Source organism: Eptatretus burgeri, chromosome 6 (assembly GCF_056783735.1).
Source record: "Eptatretus burgeri isolate ZD-2024b chromosome 6, Ebu_testis_v1, whole genome shotgun sequence".
Classification (NCBI taxonomy): domain Eukaryota; kingdom Metazoa; phylum Chordata; class Myxini; order Myxiniformes; family Myxinidae; genus Eptatretus; species Eptatretus burgeri.
In genome coordinates this window covers 28705566-28730155 of record NC_140966.1, presented here as the reverse complement: position 1 = coordinate 28730155, position 24590 = coordinate 28705566, and the positions used below count along the sequence as shown (strand labels likewise).

The following is a 24590-nucleotide window of genomic DNA, read 5'->3' as shown; positions in this document are numbered from 1 at the left end:
GGGAGAGGGCGAAAGAGAGGGGGGAGAGGGCGAAAGAGAGGGGGGAGAGGGCGAAAGAGAGGGGGGAGAGGGCGAAAGAGAGGGGGAGAGGGCGAAAGAGAGGGGGGAGAGGGCGAAAGAGAGGGGGGAGAGGGCGAAAGAGAGGGGGAGAGGGCGAAAGAGAGGGGGGAGAGGGCGAAAGAGAGGGGGGAGAGGGCGAAAGAGAGGGGGGAGAGGGCGAAAGAGAGGGGGGGAGAGGGCGAAAGAGAGGGGGGAGAGGGCGAAAGAGAGGGGGGAGAGGGCGAAAGAGAGGGGGGAGAGGGCGAAAGAGAGGGGGAGAGGGCGAAAGAGAGGGGGGAGAGGGCGAAAGAGAGGGGGGGAGAGGGCGAAAGAGAGGGGGAGAGGGCGAAAGAGAGGGGGGAGAGGGCGAAAGAGAGGGGGGGAGAGGGCGAAAGAGAGGGGGGAGAGGGCGAAAGAGAGGGGGGAGAGGGCGAAAGAGAGGGGGGAGAGAGGGCGAAAGAGAGGGGGGAGAGGGCGAAAGAGAGGGGGAGAGGGCGAAAGAGAGGGGGGAGAGGGCGAAAGAGAGGGGGGAGAGGGCGAAAGAGAGGGGGGGAGAGGGCGAAAGAGAGGGGGAGAGGGCGAAAGAGAGGGGGGAGAGGGCGAAAGAGAGGGGGGAGAGGGCGAAAGAGAGGGGGGAGAGGGCGAAAGAGAGGGGGGAGAGGGCGAAAGAGAGGGGGAGAGGGCGAAAGAGAGGGGGGGAGAGGGCGAAAGAGAGGGGGGAGAGGGCGAAAGAGAGGGGGGAGAGGGCGAAAGAGAGGGGGGAGAGGGCGAAAGAGAGGGGGAGAGGGCGAAAGAGAGGGGGGAGAGGGCGAAAGAGAGGGGGGAGAGGGCGAAAGAGAGGGGGGAGAGGGCGAAAGACAGGGGGGAGAGGGCGAAAGACGGGGGGGAGAGGGCGAAAGACGGGGGGGGAGAGGGCGAAAGACGGGGGGAGAGGGCGAAAGACGGGGGGGAGAGGGCGAAAGACGGGGGGAGAGGGCGAAAGACGGGGGGGAGAGGGCGAAAGACGGGGGGAGAGGGCGAAAGACGGGGGGAGAGGGCGAAAGAGAGGGGGGGAGAGGGCGAAAGAGAGGGGGGAGAGGGCGAAAGAGAGGGGGAGAGGGCGAAAGAGAGGGGGGAGAGGGCGAAAGAGAGGGGGGAGAGGGCGAAAGAGAGGGGGAGAGGGCGAAAGAGAGGGGGGAGAGGGCGAAAGAGAGGGGGGAGAGGGCGAAAGAGAGTGGGGGAGAGGGCGAAAGAGAGGGGGAGAGGGCGAAAGACGGGGGGGAGAGGGCGAAAGACGGGGGGAGAGGGCGAAAGACGGGGGGGAGAGGGCGAAAGACGGGGGGGAGAGGGCGAAAGACGGGGGGGGGAGAGGGCGAAAGACGGGGGGGAGAGGGCGAAAGACGGGGGGAGAGGGCGAAAGACGGGGGGGAGAGGGCGAAAGACGGGGGGGAGAGGGCGAAAGACGGGGGGGGGAGAGGGCGAAAGACGGGGGGGAGAGGGCGAAAGACGGGGGGGGAGAGGGCGAAAGACGGGGGGAGAGGGCGAAAGACGGGGGGGGAGAGGGCGAAAGACGGGGGGAGAGGGCGAAAGACGGGGGGGGAGAGGGCGAAAGACGGGGGGGAGAGGGCGAAAGACGGGGGGGAGAGGGCGAAAGACGGGGGGGGAGAGGGCGAAAGACGGGGGGAGAGGGCGAAAGACGGGGGGGAGAGGGCGAAAGACGGGGGGAGAGGGCGAAAGACGGGGGGGAGAGGGCGAAAGACGGGGGGGAGAGGGCGAAAGACGGGGGGGAGAGGGCGAAAGACGGGGGGGGGAGAGGGCGAAAGACGGGGGGAGAGGGCGAAAGACGGGGGGGGAGAGGGCGAAAGACGGGGGGAGAGGGCGAAAGACGGGGGGAGAGGGCGAAAGACGGGGGGGAGAGGGCGAAAGACGGGGGGGAGAGGGCGAAAGACGGGGGGGAGAGGGCGAAAGACGGGGGGAGAGGGCGAAAGACGGGGGGGAGAGGGCGAAAGACGGGGGGAGAGGGCGAAAGACGGGGGGGAGAGGGCGAAAGACGGGGGGAGAGGGCGAAAGACGGGGGGGGAGAGGGCGAAAGACGGGGGGGAGAGGGCGAAAGACGGGGGGAGAGGGCGAAAGACGGGGGGGAGAGGGCGAAAGACGGGGGGGAGAGGGCGAAAGACGGGGGGGAGAGGGCGAAAGACGGGGGGAGAGGGCGAAAGACGGGGGGGAGAGGGCGAAAGACGGGGGGGAGAGGGCGAAAGACGGGGGGAGAGGGCGAAAGACGGGGGGGAGAGGGCGAAAGACGGGGGGGAGAGGGCGAAAGACGGGGGGAGAGGGCGAAAGACGGGGGGAGAGGGCGAAAGACGGGGGGAGAGGGCGAAAGACGGGGGGGAGAGGGCGAAAGACGGGGGGAGAGGGCGAAAGACGGGGGGGAGAGGGCGAAAGACGGGGGGGGAGAGGGCGAAAGACGGGGGGGAGAGGGCGAAAGACGGGGGGGAGAGGGCGAAAGACGGGGGGGAGAGGGCGAAAGACGGGGGGGAGAGGGCGAAAGACGGGGGGAGAGGGCGAAAGACGGGGGGAGAGGGCGAAAGACGGGGGGAGAGGGCGAAAGACGGGGGGGAGAGGGCGAAAGACGGGGGGGAGAGGGCGAAAGACGGGGGGGGAGAGGGCGAAAGACGGGGGGGAGAGGGCGAAAGACGGGGGGAGAGGGCGAAAGACGGGGGGAGAGGGCGAAAGACGGGGGGAGAGGGCGAAAGACGGGGGGAGAGGGCGAAAGACGGGGGGGAGAGGGCGAAAGACGGGGGGAGAGGGCGAAAGACGGGGGGGAGAGGGCGAAAGACGGGGGGAGAGGGCGAAAGACGGGGGGGAGAGGGCGAAAGACGGGGGGGAGAGGGCGAAAGACGGGGGGAGAGGGCGAAAGACGGGGGGGAGAGGGCGAAAGACGGGGGGGAGAGGGCGAAAGACGGGGGGGAGAGGGCGAAAGACGGGGGGGAGAGGGCGAAAGACGGGGGGGAGAGGGCGAAAGACGGGGGGAGAGGGCGAAAGACGGGGGGGAGAGGGCGAAAGACGGGGGGAGAGGGCGAAAGACGGGGGGGAGAGGGCGAAAGACGGGGGGGGAGAGGGCGAAAGACGGGGGGGAGAGGGCGAAAGACGGGGGGAGAGGGCGAAAGACGGGGGGGAGAGGGCGAAAGACGGGGGGGAGAGGGCGAAAGACGGGGGGGAGAGGGCGAAAGACGGGGGGGAGAGGGCGAAAGACGGGGGGGAGAGGGCGAAAGACGGGGGGAGAGGGCGAAAGACGGGGGGAGAGGGCGAAAGACGGGGGGGAGAGGGCGAAAGACGGGGGGGGAGAGGGCGAAAGACGGGGGGGAGAGGGCGAAAGACGGGGGGGGAGAGGGCGAAAGACGGGGGGAGAGGGCGAAAGACGGGGGGAGAGGGCGAAAGACGGGGAGAGGGCGAAAGACGGGGGGAGAGGGCGAAAGACGGGGGGGAGAGCGAAAGACGGGGGGAGAGCGCGGAAGGGGGAGAGCGCGGAAGGGGGAGAGCGCGGAAGGGGGGAGAGCGCGGAAGGGGGGAGAGCGCGGAAGGGGGGAGAGCGCGGAAGGGGGGAGAGCGCGGAAGGGGGGGAGAGCGCGGAAGGGGGGAGAGCGCGGAAGGGGGGAGAGCGCGGAAGGGGGAGAGCGCGGAAGGGGGAGAGCGCGGAAGGGGGGAGAGCGCGGAAGGGGGGAGAGCGCGGAAGGGGGGAGAGCGCGGAAGGGGGAGAGCGCGGAAGGGGGGAGAGCGCGGAAGGGGGGAGAGCGCGGAAGGGGGAGAGCGCGGAAGGGGGGAGAGCGCGGAAGGGGGAGAGCGCGGAAGGGGGGAGAGCGCGGAAGGGGGAGAGCGCGGAAGGGGGAGAGCGCGGAAGGGGGAGAGCGCGGAAGGGGGAGAGCGCGGAAGGGGGGAGAGCGCGGAAGGGGGGGAGAGCGCGGAAGGGGGGAGAGCGCGGAAGGGGGGAGAGCGCGGAAGGGGGGAGAGCGCGGAAGGGGGGAGAGCGCGGAAGGGGGGAGAGCGCGGAAGGGGGGAGAGCGCGGAAGGGGGGAGAGCGCGGAAGAGGGAGAGAGGAAGGGGGGAGAGAAGGAAGAGAGAGAAGGAAGGAGAGAGAAGGAAGGAGAGAGAAGGAAGGAGAGAGAAGGAAGGAGAGAGAAGGAAGGAGAGAGAAGGAAGGAGAGAGAAGGAAGGAGAGAGAAGGAAGGAGAGAGAAGGAAGGAGAGAGAAGGAAGGAGAGAGAAGGAAGGAGAGAGAAGGAAGGAGAGAGAGGAAGGAGAGAGAGGAAGAGGAAGAGGAAAAGAAAAAGAGAGGAAGAGAAAAAGAGAGAAAAAAAAGAGAAAAAGAAAAAGAAAAGAGAAAGAGATAGAAAAAAAGAAAAGAAAAAGAAAACAAGACTCCCACTCATGATCTGCAAAAGGAATATCAAATAGCAGATTAACTTTGACCTGTTCAACCCAAAATTTTAATTGGTTCATCTTTGTATTGCAGTCCATATGCTTGTGCTTCGTTTAGTCAAAATCACTCCACCAGTTCAAAAGTTATCACAGTAATGAAAATCTGCAATGCACAGACATTTGTGTTTTGCACCACCACTAACAGCTCAAGGGCCACATTTACTGCACAATGCTTTATCCTCCCTGCAAAAGTTTGTTCATGGACATGTGAAATGCAAATTAATTCATTGTACCGCTTTCGGTCATGCTGCAAACTTTACCTTTACAATATAACTCCAGCAATAATAGCTTTTTGGCAGTGGCAGGAATAAAGGACAAAAGCCTTGAGGAAAATGCCAAGCACTATGATCACAAATTCTTTAAAACCATACCTATGTGGAATAGACCGTCCAACTGATGGCTATATATGCTGCAGAACAGCGACCGAGAAGAAAACATGACCGACTTCATCAGTGCTGGACATGTGCAGTGGTCTTAAAACAGTATAATCATCTTTTGTTTCAACATTTCCTGATTAATGACGAGGTGTCTTCCCTTTCCACATGATGATCTTTCCATGCTTTGATGCGTACAACTGATAAGTGAGCATCCTCTATCTGGGATCAACTGAAGTACTGAAGACCATTGCCTTCTTGCTTAGACACAGACCTGCCCACAATAGAAAATCAGCAGGACCAAGTTTTAGTCATTTTCCCAGGGTGTCGGACATACCAACAGCTTTCATCCTGGTTCTCTCTGAATCACAATGGGCAAGCAATGACTATTTCTGCACATTCCACCAATGCATGGGGCCTCAGGAGAGAGATTAGGCACCTGATAGCTGGTGAGCTCAAGGTTGCTGGTAACTGCACGAAATGTGGACAAGCATTTGGGAGCAAGAGTGGTTTGGGCATACACAGATGCAAGGTCGTCCCTATCACCTTCCATGCACAGCATAGGCCTGTAAGGGTGAAGGCTCAATGGAACAATGAGGTAGTCTTTATGTTGGCCAAGAAGGAAAAAGAAAATAATAATAATTTTTTTAAAAAGTTGGTGAATGGGGCCCTTTTAAAAACATCAACCAGCTACCAATAGGAGTGCAAGCTTGTGAGGCTGATTGTGGGGTCCACGAGGCGGGGAAATCTCCCAGAATCTCATCCTGCAACTGTTGCATCCGATACAGAGAGATCAGCATGACAGGGAGTCCAAGGGGGATTGAAAGGACACGCGAGCTGGCACTGTGAGCCGTGATAAGGATGCAATTAACGATTACGGGAGTACAGCTACAAACCCACACCCGAATGCATTCCTACCATTTCAGTTGTTTCCAGATTAACAAACTACAGACATGATCCTTCAAGGTAGTCTTTACCCCTAAGACCGACTCAATAATTGTACCTGCTTCAAGGCAATTCGGTTTTATTACACAATACTTCAAGGAGAATTGTGCAGTTAATGCATAGTTATACTTGCATTGTTAAAATAAAATAAAAATAAAAAAAAACAGAAGAGAGGTCAGTAGTTTACATGCAAATTCTGCTAAATCTTCTGCATGACAAATTGGAAAAGCAGATATTATCCTGTATTTAGGGGGGAAAATAATAATAATAATAATGAAATAATCTGTTCAAAATCTCCCAATGAGCAGACGAAGCACTTGTTAGCCAATTTACGAGGGTGATTTTTTGGTGGTGCTGCATTTTCATGCATATATAAAATTGCCCTGAGGGCACAAGTCAAGCATAGAGAGGACTGGAATTACATGGAGACCAGACTAGGAGGCACATTACTGAAGGAGATTAATGAGCCACCTCGGCTTTTGTTATCAATCCCAGAGCAACATGGGAATTCTTCCGATACAAGCTTGGTTTCTCAGAACAGCAATGTAATAGATTCTGTACTTTGAAAACCAATCGGGTTAGCAAAGATTGTAGCACAAATCAGAAAAGTTACAGATTTAAAAAATAAAAATAAAAATAATAATAAAAAGGTGTCACGTGGTTCAACCTTCTCGAGCAAGTCAGCAGAAAAGCGCAGGTTCTCCACATAGGTTTCTTCCATTTGTGAGGTCATAGTCACACGACTCCCTTTGCTCGGGATTCGTCCCGCCAAGACATTGATTCTGTTGGGAGCACAGAGAGACCCGCATAACATTCACAATGAGATCTATGGGAGAAGGCAAAAAGCTGTGCCCGAAGGTCAAGCTGCATCTTTCGGCATTGATGTTCAAGAAAATGTTTGAAGCTTTGTGTTCCGAGCCAAACCTGTCACAGCCCAGGGCATTGGCATAGCTGACGGCCATTTCAAGACCGGTACGAAACTCCACTTGCCGGCCCGGTTGCGCCCCGAGCCCAAGCCCGCCCTTACCTGCGGAGGGACAAATCCCACAGTTAGTCACACAACAAATCAAATTGAAAGCACAGGTTGAGGTGACAATGATGCCAATTCAACAGCAGAGCACATGCCCATTAGAAGGATCCAAATGCCTCGAGTGTCCTGCACCTTGCAAAGCACATCTGTCAATCATGTCGTTCAGTCATTGAATGCTGCCCAGATCCACCACCATGGAAAGTTCTAATGCACTTTTTAAGTAGTTGGCTTGTTCAGCAACAACATTTTAATCCTGTTTACAATCTGAGTGACAGCACTATACATTCATGGTTCAGGGAAATGGTCTTCTATGTCGACCATAACAGGCCTCACATACCTCAATCTATAGTCTGACAGGATGGCACAGAGATAGCGCACTTGCCTCGGAGTTGATTGGTCTGGGTCCGATTCTCAACACTATAAAACGATTGAATTGGAATTTGATAAGCAGGGCTTTATATCAATTGGTGCACAATCATCAGAGGGACGTTAAGCTGGGGACCCGGCTGTATGCTTTCATTGGTGGATGGTAAAGTTTCAATGGGGTCTTTCAATGAAGAGTCGAGTGAGCAATTGCTGGAAACATGGCCAAATACCAAATTCCTGCCCTGGCTGACTGCTGGGAAGGCAATGGTGAACCACCCAGCATAAACTTTGCTGTGAGCTGCTTTGGCAGTGCCGATGCTTTGTCAGCAGAGAATGCAAACAATAATGGATTGGGGTTGGGGGGGGGGAGGTGGGGACGGTAGGGGAGGGGAAGGGTACATTAATTACAGAACAGTGCAAATTACCTGTTATAGCATATCCAATAGTCATCAAAGTTTGGTGTATGTGCATTGGAAATGCAATAAAAATAAGCCTCTTAGATGCAGTCACAGGTGACAGATTTTTTTTAAATTGTGATATGTGAAACAATGGCTGGATCAATCAGGTATGACATCAAGTTATGAAGTCAATATCGCACAATTAAAAATATCAACTAATAAACATCGCTAGCAATAAATAAATAAATAAATAAATAAATAAATGCTACAAGGTTATACAACGGGCATCGATGTTGTCAGAAAAAAGGGGGGAGGGAAAAAGGGAGGAGGGTTGGCAGCTGGTGTTGAGTCGGGAAAGTTCACAAGCACAACAGAAAGTGAAAACGGCAGGAGTGTTTGCATTTCATCATTTTTATGTACACAATATGTACAGTCCAAGAGATAAGCATACATACCAATCCTGCTTTTACGATGGCAAATTTTATGTGCTATGCACTGAAGAGGGCCGACAGGATGGCCTCGAGGTATGCATACTCACCTCTAAGCTACCTAGCCTGGGTTTGAATCGCGACCCAACTATAAACTGTGATCCCAGTGTGTGCCATCCCTCAAATGGATGTTTAGCCGGGTGTCCCATCAACCAGCATTAGTTGGTGGATGTTTTTTTTGTCTACCTTGTCGAGGCTTGTGTGAGAGCTAACACACAACGCACAGCAAGGGGGCATGAGACAAGAGGGGCGGGAGTGGGAAGACAAAACAGTGGGGGGAACAGAGACATGAGGAGATCTGTGGAAGGGATAGGGATGGGGCGGGGAATACGGGGTATACAAGATGGACACTACAGGGACTTTCAGGAAGGAAAGCAGGGAATTTGAAGGAGGTGGGCTTGGGGTGGATCGACGGGGGTAGAAAAGATCAAGGATTTGGGTGGGGGATGATAAGAGGTGGTGGTGAACAGCTGTTTTGAAGGCCTGGAGGGAAGAATGGGATTGAATAGAGCGAGGGAGTTTATTCCAAATGTGGGGGGGGGGAAAAGAGGAATGAAAGAGTGAAGGTGAGCAGTGATTCGTGATTTTGGTTGTTTTACCAGAAGGGGGTTGTTGACGGACCTTGAGAGCCCTGCGGAAATACGGTGGGGCCAAATCGCAGACAGAGCAGGGTGGGGGGGGGGGCGAGACCGGAGAGGAGATGGTAGAAGACACAAAAACCACCGAGCTGCCTGCAGTGAGAGAGTAAGAGGCCCAAAGACAGCCTCATCGCGGGAGATGCTAATGATCCGAAATGCCTTGGTTTCCACAGCGTGAAGCCGAGAAAGGTGGGAGGCAGGAGCACCAGCCCAGAGGGGAGAGCAGTACTCCATCAGGTCGCAGACGAAAGCTTTGCAAGTGGTCAGGAGCTCAGGTGGACTGAGGAAGGACTTTGCATGATGGAGGATTCCCAGTCGGTGACTGGCTTTGGAGGCCATGTTCGAAATGTGGCTTTCCCAGGAAAGATCATGGCAGAGAGTGAGACCCAGAAGCTTGAAAGAAAGGACTTCTTCCAGAGGATTGTTGAGAAAGTGGATGGGTTTTTTTTTTTCTAAACTGTCCTTTCGGAGAGACATAGTGAGAGTGTGAGATTTGTCAGAATTGAAAGACGTGTTGCACGTGTTGGACCAGTTTGTGATTTTTACCCAAATCTGCAGTGAGGGAAGAAACTACTGCTTGCCGGTCTGAGGGATGACAGATGGTACGGCAGAGGGTGGAGTCATCAGCAAAGAGAGAAAGAGGATTTTCCAGAGAGTCAGAGAGATCACCGATGAAAACCAGAAAAAGAACAGGGCCTAGAACGCTACCTTGAGGAACTCCAGCTTGGACAGGAAGAGGGGATGAAAGAACTAAATGTTCATGTTAAGAATGTTAAAGATGACAGTGTCTTTTGGCATCAGGTTGCCAAAATTCCAAATTCCTGCCTTAAAGACTTTGTCAAGCGTCACGCCTGGTCAGCTGTTCCATGAGAGATCCGGACCAAACCCCAACTCCACAACGTGGAAGGAGGAGGAGGAAAAGGAATAGAAGAAAAAACTAAAAATACACTCAATTGATGAAAATGGTCCTTAGGATTGCCTTGACAGCAGAACATCTTTTAAAGATGTAAAAATAAATAAATAAATTATTTATCATAAAGAAAATCAAATAATTACACAGCAGGCCTTAAATTCAATAACCAAAAGCACACATTGAACAAGGAAGGTGTGTGTGCCAGCATAATTTCTCATCACGTTTGACAATGGGAATAAATAATTTTCATCTCCGTTTAATGGCATGCCAACATTATAATGATTCATTTGAATCCATACAACTGACAAACTTGAAATCTGGCCCAAAACAGGTGATGGCATGCTGCCAAGCAACCTGACCTGCAGGTGGCGACATGTGTCCGTTTTAACGACCTGTTTACATCATCAACCGTGGCTCGATCATGTCCGTTTTAAAAAGGCTTTCACCTGGTAACCTATTCATTTGCATTTCTAAACCACAAATCCTATCAATGCTATACTTGCTGACTCGTGATGATGATAATCAATAAGTTAGACTTAAAACCAGACAATGACAAGTTAATTATAGTCGTTAACTAGGATATAAAAGTTTGACCATGACTAATTACACTGAACAACAAATTTCAAAAAAATTTTTTTACTGGAGATGTGTAAAGTGATTAAGACTAATTTGGGTACGCTGATTTCAAAAATCATAACCGTTTTGCTGTATCAAGTCAGGATTTTCAGGAACAGAAATATTCCCATTGCCTAGAAGTCAGGATTTCAATGAAATTTACATAAGTCTTCAACATGTCTATTTCGTACAATTGTTGTTAACTTGTGTTATATTTCTTTCTTTCAGATAAAGATGAGTAGGCGTTCCTGTACCAATCATCCTGACAACTTCTGTTATGTCTGTGGTCGGTATACCAAAAAAGATCAACAGCGAAGTATATCTACAGCAGTGAAAATGAAGGCCGCCTACTTTCACTACTTCGGGTGTAAGGTGGGGGACCAAGAACAGAGCTGGGCACCACACATCTGCTGCACAAGCTGTCACACAACCTTGACTCAGTGGTTGGTGGGCAAGCACGCGAGCATGCCATTTGCGGTGCCCATGATATGGCGTGAGCCGCAGAATCATCATGATGATTGTTATTTCTGCTGCACAAGCATCGCCGGCTTCAACAAGAAGAATAAAGGTCACATCAAGAATGCTGACTGCGTCTCTGCTCGTAAACCTGTGCCTCATGATGACGAGAACCCCGTTCCAACACCTCCAGCTGATCAGAACATAGCTGTAAGCAGTGGTGAAGAGGATGGTGATGATGAACCTTTTGAACCCGACACTCAAGAATCACACCTTCTGAACCAGGGAGACTTAAATGATCTTGTAAGAGACCTCTCGCTGTCAAAGGCGAAGGCAGAGCTGCTTGGATCAAGGCTGCAGCAGTGGAATCTACTTGAACCTAACACCAAGATATCCTTGTTCAGAGCACGTCACAGAGACATGGCTGAGTTCTTTGAGATGGAAGACACGATGACATTCTGCAGTGACATCAACGGTCTGTTAAAAGAACTTGGGTGTGATCACGATCCTGCAGACTGGCGCCTCTTCATCGACTCGGGGAAGAACAGCTTGAAGGCTGTTTTGCTCCACAATGGCAACGAGAAACCATCAGTCCCACTGGCTCACGCGTTCGGCATGACAGAGACCTATGAGACTATGCGGCAGCTGCTTGATTCCATCAAGTACAATGACTTCAACTGGCACATCTGCGGAGACTTGAAAGTGGTGGCGCTGTTGTTAGGGCTGCAGTCAGGCTACACGAAATACATGTGCTTCCTTTGTCTCTGGGATAGCAGAGACGACAAGAATCACTGGACGAAGAAAGATTGGGAAGAGCGAAAAGAGCATGTACCTGGTCGACACAACGTGAAGCATGTCGCCCTTGTCGACCCAGCCAAGGTTTTCCTTCCACCACTCCACATAAAGCTCGGCTTGATGAAAAGTTTTGTACGGGCAATGGATCTGAATGGGCGTGGGTTTTTATACCTCAAGGAAAAGTTTGGCAACACCTTGTCGGAGGCCAAGATCAAGGCTGGTGTCTTTGTTGGACCGCAAATCCGACAGATTATGAAGGACGGAACTTTTCCGACAACTCTAAACCCCAAAGAGCTGGCAGCGTGGAGGAGCTTCAAAGCTGTGACGGACAGCTTCTTGGGGAACGAGCGCGCGGACAACTATGAAGAAATAGTGCAGCAGCTGCTGGAGTCCTTCAGGAAACTTGGCTCCAGGATGTCCCTGAAAATCCATTTCCTACACCAGCACCTGAACTTCTTCCCTGACAACTTGGGAGCAGTCTCGGACGAGCACGGCGAGCGATTCCACCAAGAGATTTCACTCATGGAGACGCGTTACCAAGGGCGGCACAACCCGAACATGATGGGCGATTTCTGCTGGTTCCTGCATCGTGAAACTGACACAGAGCAGCACAAACGCAAAGCCAAATGCCTAAAGCATTTTTAATTACATTCTAGTGGAGTTTTTCTGTAATTTCTATAATTTTGAAGCATTCATGATGAAATAAATGAATAAATGAATTTTTGTAAATTTCATTGAAATCCTGACTTCTAGGCAATGGGAATATTTCTGTTACTGAAAATCCTGACGTGATACAGCAAAACGGTTATGATTTTTGAAATCAGCGTACCCAAATTAGTCTAAATCACTTTACACATCTCCAGTAAAAATTTTTTGTTGTTCAGTGTTATTAGCAGACACCAACAAAGTGATAAACTAGTTGGGTCATAAATCTTATTTGAATGTGGACAATAAGCATTTTGAATCTCGAAACCTGTTCATAGTTAAGGGTCTCGGCCTATATTTTTGCCGAATCCTCCTCCGCCTTCATGACTACAATCATTCCCACCTTGTTGTGTGGTCAACCGGGGAACACATTTGGCTTCAATCTTTCATGAGGATTTAGGCCTGGCCAGCCCTGACATTGCACTGCAAGTGGTCATAATTTTTAATTTGTTGTGTGCTAGCGATAACCTGTCTACTCTTCACAAAAGGACAACACAATATATTTAACGTCTGCCAAAACCAAGGAGGGCTGACGGGTCCTCCGGCTCAACATCTCTCCGATAGATGGAGCACACATTAATGCCTCGCCTTGCCTTTGAAACACCAGATTGGCAGTTCATAGCTGTGTCGAGATTCAAACCCAGGCGAAACAGATCAAAAGCAAGTGTGCATACATCAGAATCTCAACTATCCTCTGAGCCCACCATTTTTGCTTAAAATGATACAAACGTCCCACACATACAACAGTTGATTCAAAATGTATCCCATTTTCGATGGAATGTTCCACGATACTGGCACAACACCAACAATTATTCGTACTAGCAAAGAACTGGTCCACGATTCAGTTTTAAATGGATAAAACTTTCCCGTGAACCCCATGAGTACAACCATCATTTTTTAAACCATTCTGTCCAGCAGATACACCCAAACTTGTCCACCAAGTTTCGTTGGAATCCATCCATAACCTTTTGAGATATTGTGCTATACACCCGGACCCCGACATTCACGGTTTCCGTATATTCGCAGTTGATAATTTGACATGCTCCTACATTCGCGGGAAATTGCCCCACGTAACCACGGTGATTTTTTTCTTTTTCTTTTTTTCACGAGCCACAAGCATAACACCGTTCGAAAACACATTTTCCACGAGCCACGCACAAAGCAGCTGGATGTACGCACACAAAAAACATCTTCCATGAGCCACGAACATGAACTGCTTCCTGTACGTGCATTGTAGCTTCACGGGACGTCTTACCATGTGCACTTTAAACATACTGTATTGTAGCTTCTCGGCATAAAGTTACACGGGATGTTTCACCAATGTAACACGTCATTCCCCACGATGCCATAACCCGTGAGTTACTTTCAGAATGAAAACATGAACTGCATCTATTGATGTATCCAGTAATCACCAGGTCACCATATACCGACATTACACAATGGAAACATTCAGCGCATCTTCGTGTAAATCACCGTCTTGCTACAAACAGCACCATCTGAACCGTTACATTTTTAAAACGCTCACCATAACCTGCCTGCAGATATGAAAGACATGTCCTGTGAGTCAAAGAATGGAAATGTTCAGTATATCTATTCGTGTAATTCGCTGGTAGCCCCATGCTGACCAATTACACAATGACACCGCTCACCACATCTATCATCAGCTGCCGAATACAGTATCACACATAAAATCCGCCACAAATAATGCGCAGACTTTTCACCCTCCCGCAGATACCCACAATGCACACGTCAAACTCTTAGGGGAGTGCGCCTTCACAGACCACAACGCAGCCAAGGCCTTCCCTGCAGAACTCACGAGCCTCATTGAGAAGAAAGGGTACCTGCCAGAGCAGGTCTTTAACGCTGATGAGACCGGCTTGTTTTGGAAAAGGATGTCGACCAGAACGCTCAACTCAAAGCGAGAGGAAAACAGCCTGCTTCAAGGCCACAAAGGACCAGGTATCATTTCTCTGCGCAAATGCCAAAGGGGACTTCATGATAAAGCCCATGGTGCTCTACCATTCCCTGAACACACGTGCGCTGAAGAACAAAAAAAAAAAAAAAGAGCAGGCGCTGCCAGTGTACTGGAGGGCAAAAGAGAAGGCATGGGTGACATCTGAACTTTTTATGGACTGGTTCCACAACTGTTTCGTTCAAGGTACTCCTGCTGCTTGACAACGCTCCTGGCCACCCCACGGACATGAACTGCGCATCTTCATTTTGCAAAGTTTTGTGTGCTGTGTTTGTTTAAGAAAAAGTTTAAATGGTATAGGATGACAATAATGATGATGATTTTTTGTTTGTTTGTTTGTTTGTTTTGTGGTTGAGTACGGTATGGTCAAGAGACTTTAAAATGCATTCTTAAATTGGTAACGGTACCTAATGTTGTCGTCTTTTTTTTTTTTTTTTGTAAGCTTCTTTAATGAAACTGTAATCGTGCATTCATGGTCAAAAACTTTTTTTTAACTTTCCCCTTTGAACCAGGAACGTTATCCCTCTTGTTTCCATTGTAACAATGACAAAACACTCACGGAATTTTCGCGGGTCATGAAATCCCCAGAACCTATCTCTCCCCCCCCGCCCCAACCTATTTCCAATGAAATAATGGCCCCACAGTCGTGGTTTCAACATTCGTGGGGTTTTCCCGAAACGTATCCCCCGCGAATATCGGGGTCATGGTATTTATCGTTTTTACCCTCATCTCTCAATGATGAAGAATCACTTTAAAAATTCAGATCCAGATCCGCATCCAGACCCAAAAAAAAAAAAAAAAAAAAAAAAAAAAATGTGTGTTGCTGTCCTTGGCCAGTCACCTACATATACACAAAAAAAATTCAGAACAATTGCTTCAAAACTGTGGACAAAAATTGTGACAAACAGACGCAACAGACCAGCATACTTGGCAAAATTATTTCACCAAGTAACAACCAAACACTTCTCGAACACCTTACCCCATGCTGCCTCGAGAAGCAAGGAATGGACGAGGCCTACTCGTGGCAAATTTGATTGTTCGTAATGACGTAAATTGCTGTATTATGTTCCAAGTGTTACCAATCAAAGGGGGTTTTTTTTGGTTTTTTTTGAAAGTACTAAAAAAGGCAATTTGTATTCTCATGTTCAAGTATATAATTCAATTTAAAGTTTTTTTTAAGTGGTAGGAAAAAAAAAATACAGAAGTTTACCACTGTTGATGCAGTGTCTTTTTCACCACCGAATTGAACACGTTTCATTCGTTTTTCATGCCTGTTGTTTATGTCCTTTATGACATCCTTAAAAACAGTAAATTTCTTGCTTGAAATAATTTTCTATTTTGTTTGATTGCCAGACAGAGTAAAGATATTTTCTCAATCCTCTGTGTATGTGCGTTCGGGACAAATTCAGAGCCAAACTACTGCAAAACTGAAGTTTGCAGACAGACATGAACCAATTGCTCAACACCACGGTTCACTTCGCGTGTAATATATATATATATATATATATATATATATATATATATATATATATATATATATATATACACATATATACATATACATATATACATATACATACATATATATATAATTATGATTCTGGTCGCATTTCAGTGAATTAAATCACAGGCGAGAGAACAAGCAACAATCAAGTCACGAGTAATAACAACGGTAAATCGGATGAAATATGACAAACATCAAACGTTTAAAGAAAATGCAAATGATGAAGAAAGCAGTACGATTATAAAACATGCAATCAATGATGTGAAAGGTGAACAAACAAATACAATAAAATAAATCAAAGGGTCATGCACATGTACTGTATTACTTGTTTGATGGGTTTATAAAAAGATGTTCACATGTTGTACATAATGGACAAATCAATGTGGTAAATGGCATTTGAGGAGGTGATGGTGATGGCGAGGAAAGTGAGGGCAGAGGAGGTGATGGTGACTGCGAGGAAAGTGAGGGCAGAGGAGGTGATGGTGACGGCGAGGAAAGTGAGGGCAGAGGAGGTGATGGTGACGGCGAGGAAAGTGAGGGCAGAGGAGGTGATGGTGACGGCGAGGAAAGTGAGGGCAGAGGAGGTGATGGTGACGGCGAGGAAAGTGAGGGCAGAGGAGGTGATGGTGACGGCGAGGAAAGTGAGGGCAGAGGAGGTGATGGTGACGGTGAGGAAAGTGACGGCAGAGGAGGTGATGGTGACGGCGAGGAAAGTGACGGCAGAGGAGGTGATGGTGACGGCGAGGAAAGTGACGGCAGAGGAGGTGATGGTGACGGCGAGGAAAGTGAGGGCAGAGGAGGTGATGGTGACGGCGAGGAAAGTGAGGGCAGAGGAGGTGATGGTGACGGCGAGGTAAGTGAGGGCAGAGGAGGTGACGGTGAGGAAAGTGAGGGCAGAGGAGGTGACGGTGAGGAAAGTGAGGGCAGAGGAGGTGACGGCGAGGGCAGAGGAGGTGAAGGTGACGGTGAGGAAAGAGGAGGTGAAGGTGACGGCGAGGAAAGAGGAGGTGAAGGTGACGGCGAGGAAAGAGGAGGTGAAGGTGACGGCGAGGAAAGAGGAGGTGAAGGTGAGGGCGAGGAAAGAGGAGGTGAAGGTGACGGCGAGGAAAGAGGAGGTGAAGGTGACGGCGAGGAAAGAGGAGGTGAAGGTGACGGCGAGGAAAGAGGAGGTGAAGGTGACGGCGAGGAAAGAGGAGGTGAAGGTGACGGCGAGGAAAGAGGTGAAGGTGACGGCGAGGAAAGAGGACGTGAAGGTGACGGCGAGGAAAGAGGACGTGAAGGTGACGGCGAGGAAAGAGGAGGTGAAGGTGACGGCGAGGAAAGAGGAGGTGAAGGTGACGGCGAGGAAAGAGGAGGTGAAGGTGACGGCGAGGAAAGAGGAGGTGAAGGTGACGGCGAGGAAAGAGGAGGTGAAGGTGACGGCGAGGTACCGGGCGGGGAGTTGAGCAGTGCCACCCGAACGCCGGCCTCTTTCCTCGCTTGCTCCACATGGTTCACTGGGTGCTCGTAAGGCCACGCAGCCTCAACTGCATCGAAACCGGCATTCCTCGCGGCCAGCAGGCGGCGGGCCAGCGTCGCTTCCTCCAGGAAGAGCCATGACACGTTTGCGGCAAAACGAAGCGCGCACATCGCACCGTTTGTCGTCCTGCGGTCGGGACGGAGGAGCAGGAGCCGAGTGTGGGATTTAAAACGGCTTGTTGTGTATCCATGGTTTATACCCCATACTCCCGACTACCAACCCGAAACGTACTGTTGAGCTTCGCCTTCACCCGAAACCATTTGGCACAGCTCGAGAAACTTTCCCGCTCTTACCCACAAACTTGTTTCCCCATCCCTCGACCGCCCTCTACCCGAGCCCCTCGTCGCGCCACCATACACCACCTTGACATACCTGTTATATTGTTACAACTTCGCACAGAACGCAGAAGCGCGTCTCGCTGCAGGTAAACACGAAGCTGCTGCACAAAGGAAACGGCAACACGCGACCACGAGCCGTGACGTCATTTATACGTCATAATTTTTTTTTTTTTTTTGAAGCTGTTTAAATCCTTCTGTAAATCATTCAAACTTTTTCCCCGCCTCTGTAGTTTAATCATTCTATCTTGCACGTGTTTCATTCGGTCCTTGATCCCACTTCCGCTGCGGTTTCACTAACTACACGTACCAAGTTTAACTCCAATACTGTATCCATTCAAATAAACAAAACACCTGTTTGTCGCGGGCAACTAACAATGTTTTAATCTCCGTCATTCAACTGCACATCTCATTTAAACTGCCATCCTGGTGATTCAGAGGAAGGGGGGGTTCACCGGATGGACGTTAAGCCGGCCGTCCCGTCTGCCGGAATTAGTTGGTGGACGTTAAAGATCCCACGATGTCCTTCCTGAAGAGTAGGCGAGCTATCGCCGGCACCAGAAGCAAATTCAAAATGTCTTCCCGAACCCACAGAGGGCACTGCATCAGCGGCACAGTGGCGCCCTCAACCAATGATGCCAGCCCACAGCCTTGCACTGCGACAAAGGAAGAAGCACTGGATATCTGAACGTTGCATTAATTAGTTATGAAAATCAAAGATTCGCAGTGTCTTGGTCGGTCAACTATATTTTCTGCGAAGTATGTTCGTCTGTTCCGTTTGTTTGTCTGTTTGTTTGTCTGTTTGTCTGCCTGTTTGTTTGTTTGTTTGTTTGGCACACGATTTTTGTCCACAGTTTTCAAGCAAGCGTTTTGAAATTGTTTCTGTGTGTAGGTGATGAGCAAAGGATGGCAACGCTAAATTTTGGTGAAGATCCGAATCCGGATCCTGATCTAAGAATTATTTAATTTTTAAATGATTCTTCAGTCTTCACCATTGGGTTAAAAAACAAAAATAGGGTTAAAAATTATATTAAGCACAATATCTCAAAAAGTTATGGATAGAATCACACAAAACTTGGTGGATGGGTTTGGAATGCCACCAGGAAGATATGATTCAATTTTGGTGAGGATCTGAATCCGGATCCTAATCTGAGAATTATTTAATTTTTAAATTGATTCTTCAGTCTTCACCATTGGGATAAAAATAAATAGGGCTAAAAGTTATATAAAGCACAATATCTCAAAAAGTTATCGATAGAATCACACGAAACTTGGTGGATGGGTTGGGAATGCCACCAGGAAGAAATGATTCAATTTTGGTGAAGATCCAAACCCAGATCTGGATACAAGAATTATTTAATTTTAAAATGATTCTTTACCATTGGGCTAAAAATTATATAAAGCACAATCTCTCAAAAAGTTATGGATAGAATCACACAAAACTTGGTGGACAGGTTGGGAATGCCAGCGGGAAGAAATGATTCGATTTTGGTGAAGATCCAAATCCAGATCTGGATACAAGAATTATGTAATTTCAACTGATTCTTCACCATTGAGAAATTGGGCCAAAAACGATAGATAGCACAATATCTCAAAAAGTTATAGATGGATTCACAAGAAAATTTGTGGACAGGTTGGGTGTGTGAAAAGAACTAATTGATTTGATTTTGGTGAAGATCTGAATCCAGACACGGATTCGAGAGTTTTTCAACTCATTCTTCACCATTGAGAGATGGGGCCAAAAATTATGTATGTCATGATATCTCAAAGAGTTGTGGACGAGTTTTGACAAAACTGGGTGGATGAGTTGGCTTGGTGACAAGGACAATTTTAGATAAGGTCCAGATCCAGATGTGACCGATGAGTGGGATACATGTAAACTGTTCAGCTTTGCAGAGGTGTGCGCTCTCAACCGAGTGCCGTTCCGTTTTGCCAAGTGTCACTCTATGAATGATTTTTTTTCATTCGTCTGTTTGTATGACAATCGCCTACAGGTCACAATTTTCCACCGATCTTCACGAAACTTCACAAACTGGTAGAGTTGGTCATGAGCGAGAGGCCCATTGATTTTCAAAGTCACAAAGTCAAAAGGTCAACATCAGCCAAAGGTCAATAACTTATGTGCAATTTGTAAAACCCACAATTTTCATCCAATTTACTTAAAAATTGAACAGTATTTGCACGTCAGGTCACGGATTTCAACCACCAATTGTTTTTGAGGTCTCAAGGTGGTGAAAATTGGGCCGATTTCTAAAATCATCAATTTTCATCTGATTTACTTGAAATTTCAACAGAGTTTTCATGTCATGTCACTGAATTCAACCACCCATTATTTTTTTAATGTCAACAGAGACAATAAGATCAGGTCAGGTCAGGTCAGGTATGGGAGCATGCGCCAGAGCAGCGCGTTGCTGCGTCCACTTTCGGCCGGTACTCCAGGGGCCTCCGTCTGACCATCCCCCAGGCAGATGCCTGGCCCATCCCCATCTCCTTGAGATGACGATCAACCTGCTGCAACCACGAGGAACATGGTCAGCCCATTGTCCTCCTCCACTCACAAGACTCCCTTGCTGAGAGAATCTGATGAGCAGGATCAGCGTCAGGAAAACGAGCCACATGTCCATACAGCCGCAACTGATGCTCATGGACGATGCAGGTAACAAATCTCATTTGAGTCTCTCTCAGCAACCGCTCGTTGGGCACAAAATCCGACCAGCGATAGCCAAGGATTCTCCGAAGAGACCTGGTACCAAAGGAATTAAGTCTCCATCTCAGATCCTTTGTCAGAGTCCAAGTCTCACATCCATAGAGCAAGACTGGAAGCACCAAGGACCTGAAGACTCGGACTTTCGTCCTCCCTCACAGGTACCGGCAGCGCCACACTCCATTATCCAGTGAATCCATGACTCCTCAGGCCCGACCCAGACGTCTATTGACCTCTGACTCACAGCCAGCAGAGACATGAATATCACTGCCAAGGTAAGTGAATCTCTCCATGACCTCAACATCCTCACCACAAACAGGCAAAGACAGGACAGCAGCATCCAAGATGTCATTGAAAGCCTGGATCTTAGTTTTAACCCAGGAAACCCGTAGTCCCAGCGGCTCCGACTCCTCATTCAGCACCTCGAGGGCCCCCAAAAGGATATCCAAAGTCTCCGCAAAGATGACTGCATCATCTGTGAAATCAAGGTCAGAGATCTTGACATTCCCAAACGATGCACCGCAGCTTGATCTCTCCGACATCCTCCCAAGAATCCAGTCCATACAAGTGCTGAAAAGTGTGGGGGCCAGAACTCACCCCTGACAAACTCCAGTACCAACAGGAAATAAGTCAGAGATGGTACCACCACATATCATAGCACTCTCAGTACCAGAGTAGAGTTCAGACATCAGATCGATCAGTTTTGGTGGCACCCCACGAAACCAAGAATCCTCCAGAGGGCATCCCGATTCACTGAATCAAATGCTTTACAGTGATCAACATTGGATTTAACAGCTTCTGCCAAAACTCTCGTCTGCATTCGGTGAGGACCTTAAGAGCAAGGATACGGTCAATCGTTGACCTCTTTGGTGTGAAGCCTGACTGCTCTGGATGCTGTTGCTCAAGCAGATGGTGGTGAACCCTATCAAGAATTATCCGAGCAAAGACCTTGATGGTACTGAGAGCAGCGTCACCCATTGGTAGTTGTTACAGTCTTGGCGATCACCCTTCCCTTTCCAGAGAAGGACAACAAGGCCCCTCTTCCAGTCAGTTGGGATGATGCCTGTGTTCCAAGCAGAGCACAGAACTGCATGCAACGACACGAGTGCAGCATTTCCACCAGCCTTGAGAAGTTCAGCATGGATGGCACAGATCCTTGGAGCTTTGCCCCGTTTCAACTGGTTCACCGCAGCCTGTGTTTCCACAAGCAAAGGTGGACCACAGTTGATTGGAGGGTCAGAAACAGGGAATGTAACAACCCTGATGTCCAACTCGACAGCTGGTGGATCAGCCTGGTACAACCGCTCAAAGTAACCGGCCTTCACTTCGGACTCCTCTGTCAAGAGCCGACCACCCTCTGCTCTAACTGCAGTACATCGAGGGATGGACTTGGATGAATGCAATGCGCAAATTCCCCTGTAAGCAGGACGAGAATCACTTGACCACAGGTGATGCTCTACCCCCTCACGGATTCCTTGCACATAGGCCTCCTTGTCCACCCTTAGTGCACGCACAGTTTTACACCTCAGCCCCCTGAACAGCCCAGCTCTGTCATTCAGCCTGGCCCTGCGACCTGGTCAATATCGACCGGCAGCCCAGAGACATTTGGTTAGACGAACTAGGTACCAATATCTAACTATGGGAGTGTGTTGGGTGTCACCTGAAATTAATGGAAATGGGAGTCTGCTGGGTATCACCCGCTGCGTGTAGACCTGGGGGACCCCCCAAGGGGCCAAAAAATGGGTGCTACATCGATGAGTGAGGCACCACTTAAATCCACCACCATGGTGTGCTCACTGACATGCCTATATCAACAACACAAACGGCAGACATTTTTCCCACTGCAAAAGACCCACCAGACCCCACAAAGGGCCTAAAAAATTGGGCTAGCATAGACGAGTGAGGTCCCACTCAAACACTGCATCGGATGACATTGCCATGACTTTTCTGTCCACATTATCCTTGTTAGCATCACCAGTAGATTTACGAAGCCCACAGAGTAGGGTCCTGAAAAACAACAGCAGATCCTCAGGGAGATCCGGTGAGCAGGTCTTCAGGGACTCAACAGATGTAGGAGTTGGTGTTCTCCATTTCGGCATCCCCAGAATTTCATTTCTTAGGTGAGGAGCTGCCCTCCTTATAGTGGTTTGGTGCTTCTCTTTCTCATTCTGCAGGCTTGCTTTTCCGTCGTCCTCCAATAAAGCCGAACTGTACAGGAAATTCCCTCTCCGATCGTCAAAAAGTGTGACGGATATTTTGTCACCAAATTTCTCCTGAATTTTTCTTGTCAAAGCCTGTGTTGTGTCGCTATCAATGTTCCCTTCTGTTCCTCCATTGGCAAGATATTCCGCCTTGTACAAGTCAAATAACGACGAAACAAACATTGCCTGCCGACTTACTATCACCTCCGTTTCAATAAATGTGGCAATAGTGCTGAAGGTGTCTGCGTGTAGCTGTCTGTTCGTAGCCTGTGCTGCCTGCAGAGGAGGTCCCTCGACCTCCTTGAAGAATTCACGACGACAGGATTTGTGATACTGAGCCTCCTTTGCTATTAGATAAATACCACCACTGACTAATGATTTAATGCGCTCATTGGTACTGTAAGGGGCTGCTGCAACTATTTTTTCACATCCATCTTTTGTCTGACAATCTGATAGTGGCTCTACTTTCTTGTTTACTGTCTTCCTACCTTTTGGACAGAAGATGCATGATCCTTTTAGCAAACCTTTTGAATCACTTGGTGGAAAAGAGCTTCATTCTCTTGTCTCTGGCTTTTTAGCAGGAGGTTCATCTGTGCTCTGAGCAGCTGATCGTTTTTTTAACGGCAGTGAAATTTTTGGAGCATGGTTTTGTGTGATAACATGCACTGCCTCGGTCCGGTTGCAAATTGACTTCTGTTGTCACATCTCTGTATCTGTCTGCCTTTAGTTATAGCCTGACCTCAGCTGCTTTCTTGACAGCTTCCCATGTTTTATCATTAAACTCTCAAAGGTTGGTCCCACCAGAAGTTTTGCATATGATGCAGAGGGCCTGGGGTTGATCATGTGGCTCCTGGTCTCTGTCACTCCCACTATCAGTCTCCTGAAACATAGTATACATTTAAGACATTACAGCGCCACTCCTAAAAGAATACATCACATATGAAACAAGAAATACAATTGCATATGATGAAAAAGGGTACATTTTAAAAGAAAAACAGTAAAATAATGAAATTAATCACACATGACATACAATGGTGTTTTGAAACCTCTTATCAAAGCAGAAAAGTAGTTCAACCCAATGTTTCACAATTTTTTGATATAAAATTTCAAAAATGTAACATGGATTTCACATGAGTGCCCTATTAGTAATCTGAACATTTCCGATCTTGGCTGTAAGGAACATCGCAATTATGTAACCTAAACTACAAAAGCCGAGTCTCATGTTATTAGAAATACATTGGAACTCCTTTGAAAATCTTGCAATGAAAGATGAGCCAAATTGGTATAAAAATAAGGCTTTGCAGCAAATCATTGGAGCTTACCATTTGAGATCCAGAACCTGGAATTTCGTCCTCCTTTCTCCAGGATAAACAGTAGAATTCAGAACCTTCTTGACTTGTTATCTGCAAGAAACATGAACCACATTTGTGGCAGGTGAAAACTCAATCAACTTACTCTTGGAATGGTAACTGATTATTACAGTTTACAAGACCCTCCATGCACATTGCAATCTGGTATCAGTTCAGAGACACATTTTGGCCCAGGTCACACATGGCAGATAACCACATAACTGTACACATTCATCTTTTATGTAAATTTAACTTGGGCTTTCAATATAAAGAAAAAGTAAATATTCCTACACATTCTTGTTATGTGTAACTACGAGTACGAGCTGGGTTTGGTAATTTGCCCAGGATAACATTTAGCCTTAACTGCATTAAAAAGCAATTAATGGGAGAAAAAGGTGGACTAAAAATACTCCCCTTCAAAGCTTGTTCCTCCATTTGAATGTAGAAAACTTTAAAAACCTAGGTCATCGAAGTAATTTTTTTCACAACCCCTTTCAATATAAATTACAGAGAAGAAATGTAGTCACAGTAAATTTACCTGGTAAATTTTTGTAGTGACTTGCAAAGGTAATGATTTTTTGCTGCAGATATGAACAGTGGCCTATCAGATCATCATGCGGTACAGGTATCTTGAGTAGTACATGTAACAGTCTGCAATAAATTATAGTGTTAACATAAAGTAAGTGACAAATATTCTTAGATTTCAGTTCTACTATTTTGAATTGGCTTGTTTAGATTGTTATTTAATAGATGAAATATGTTACATAGGCCAAACAGATTTTAACTTCTG

At 48.6% G+C, this 24590-nt stretch overlaps 2 protein-coding genes and 1 pseudogene across 6 annotated transcripts in view; all 3 read right to left on the bottom strand.

Annotated features, from left to right (window-relative positions):
• The window catches only part of HYI (hydroxypyruvate isomerase (putative)), a 52794-nt gene extending 35059 nt beyond the window's left edge, over positions 1-17735 (bottom strand). The window contains exons 1-4 of one of the 5 annotated variants that reach the window (XM_085884400.1): positions 17584-17735; positions 17123-17337; positions 6737-6839; positions 6480-6594 (exon numbers count right to left, since the gene is read on the bottom strand). In XM_085884400.1, the coding sequence (XP_085740526.1) occupies positions 6480-6594; positions 6737-6839; positions 17123-17321 (417 nt within the window). In that variant the 5' untranslated portion in view covers positions 17322-17337; positions 17584-17735. The other 4 variants (XM_085884402.1, XM_085884399.1, XM_085884403.1 and 1 more) reach the window with 4 other exon arrangements.
• On the bottom strand, positions 15799-17117 carry LOC147024446 (uncharacterized; the record flags this gene model as incomplete). Its single annotated transcript, XM_085886920.1, has 1 exon — positions 15799-17117. A coding segment is annotated over one exon (1104 nt), but the record flags the coding sequence as incomplete, so codon positions are not given.
• Positions 17736-22136: 4401 nt separating the features above from the next.
• Positions 22137-23340, bottom strand: LOC147024444 (uncharacterized; annotated as a pseudogene).
• Positions 23341-24590: the final 1250 nt, after the last annotated feature.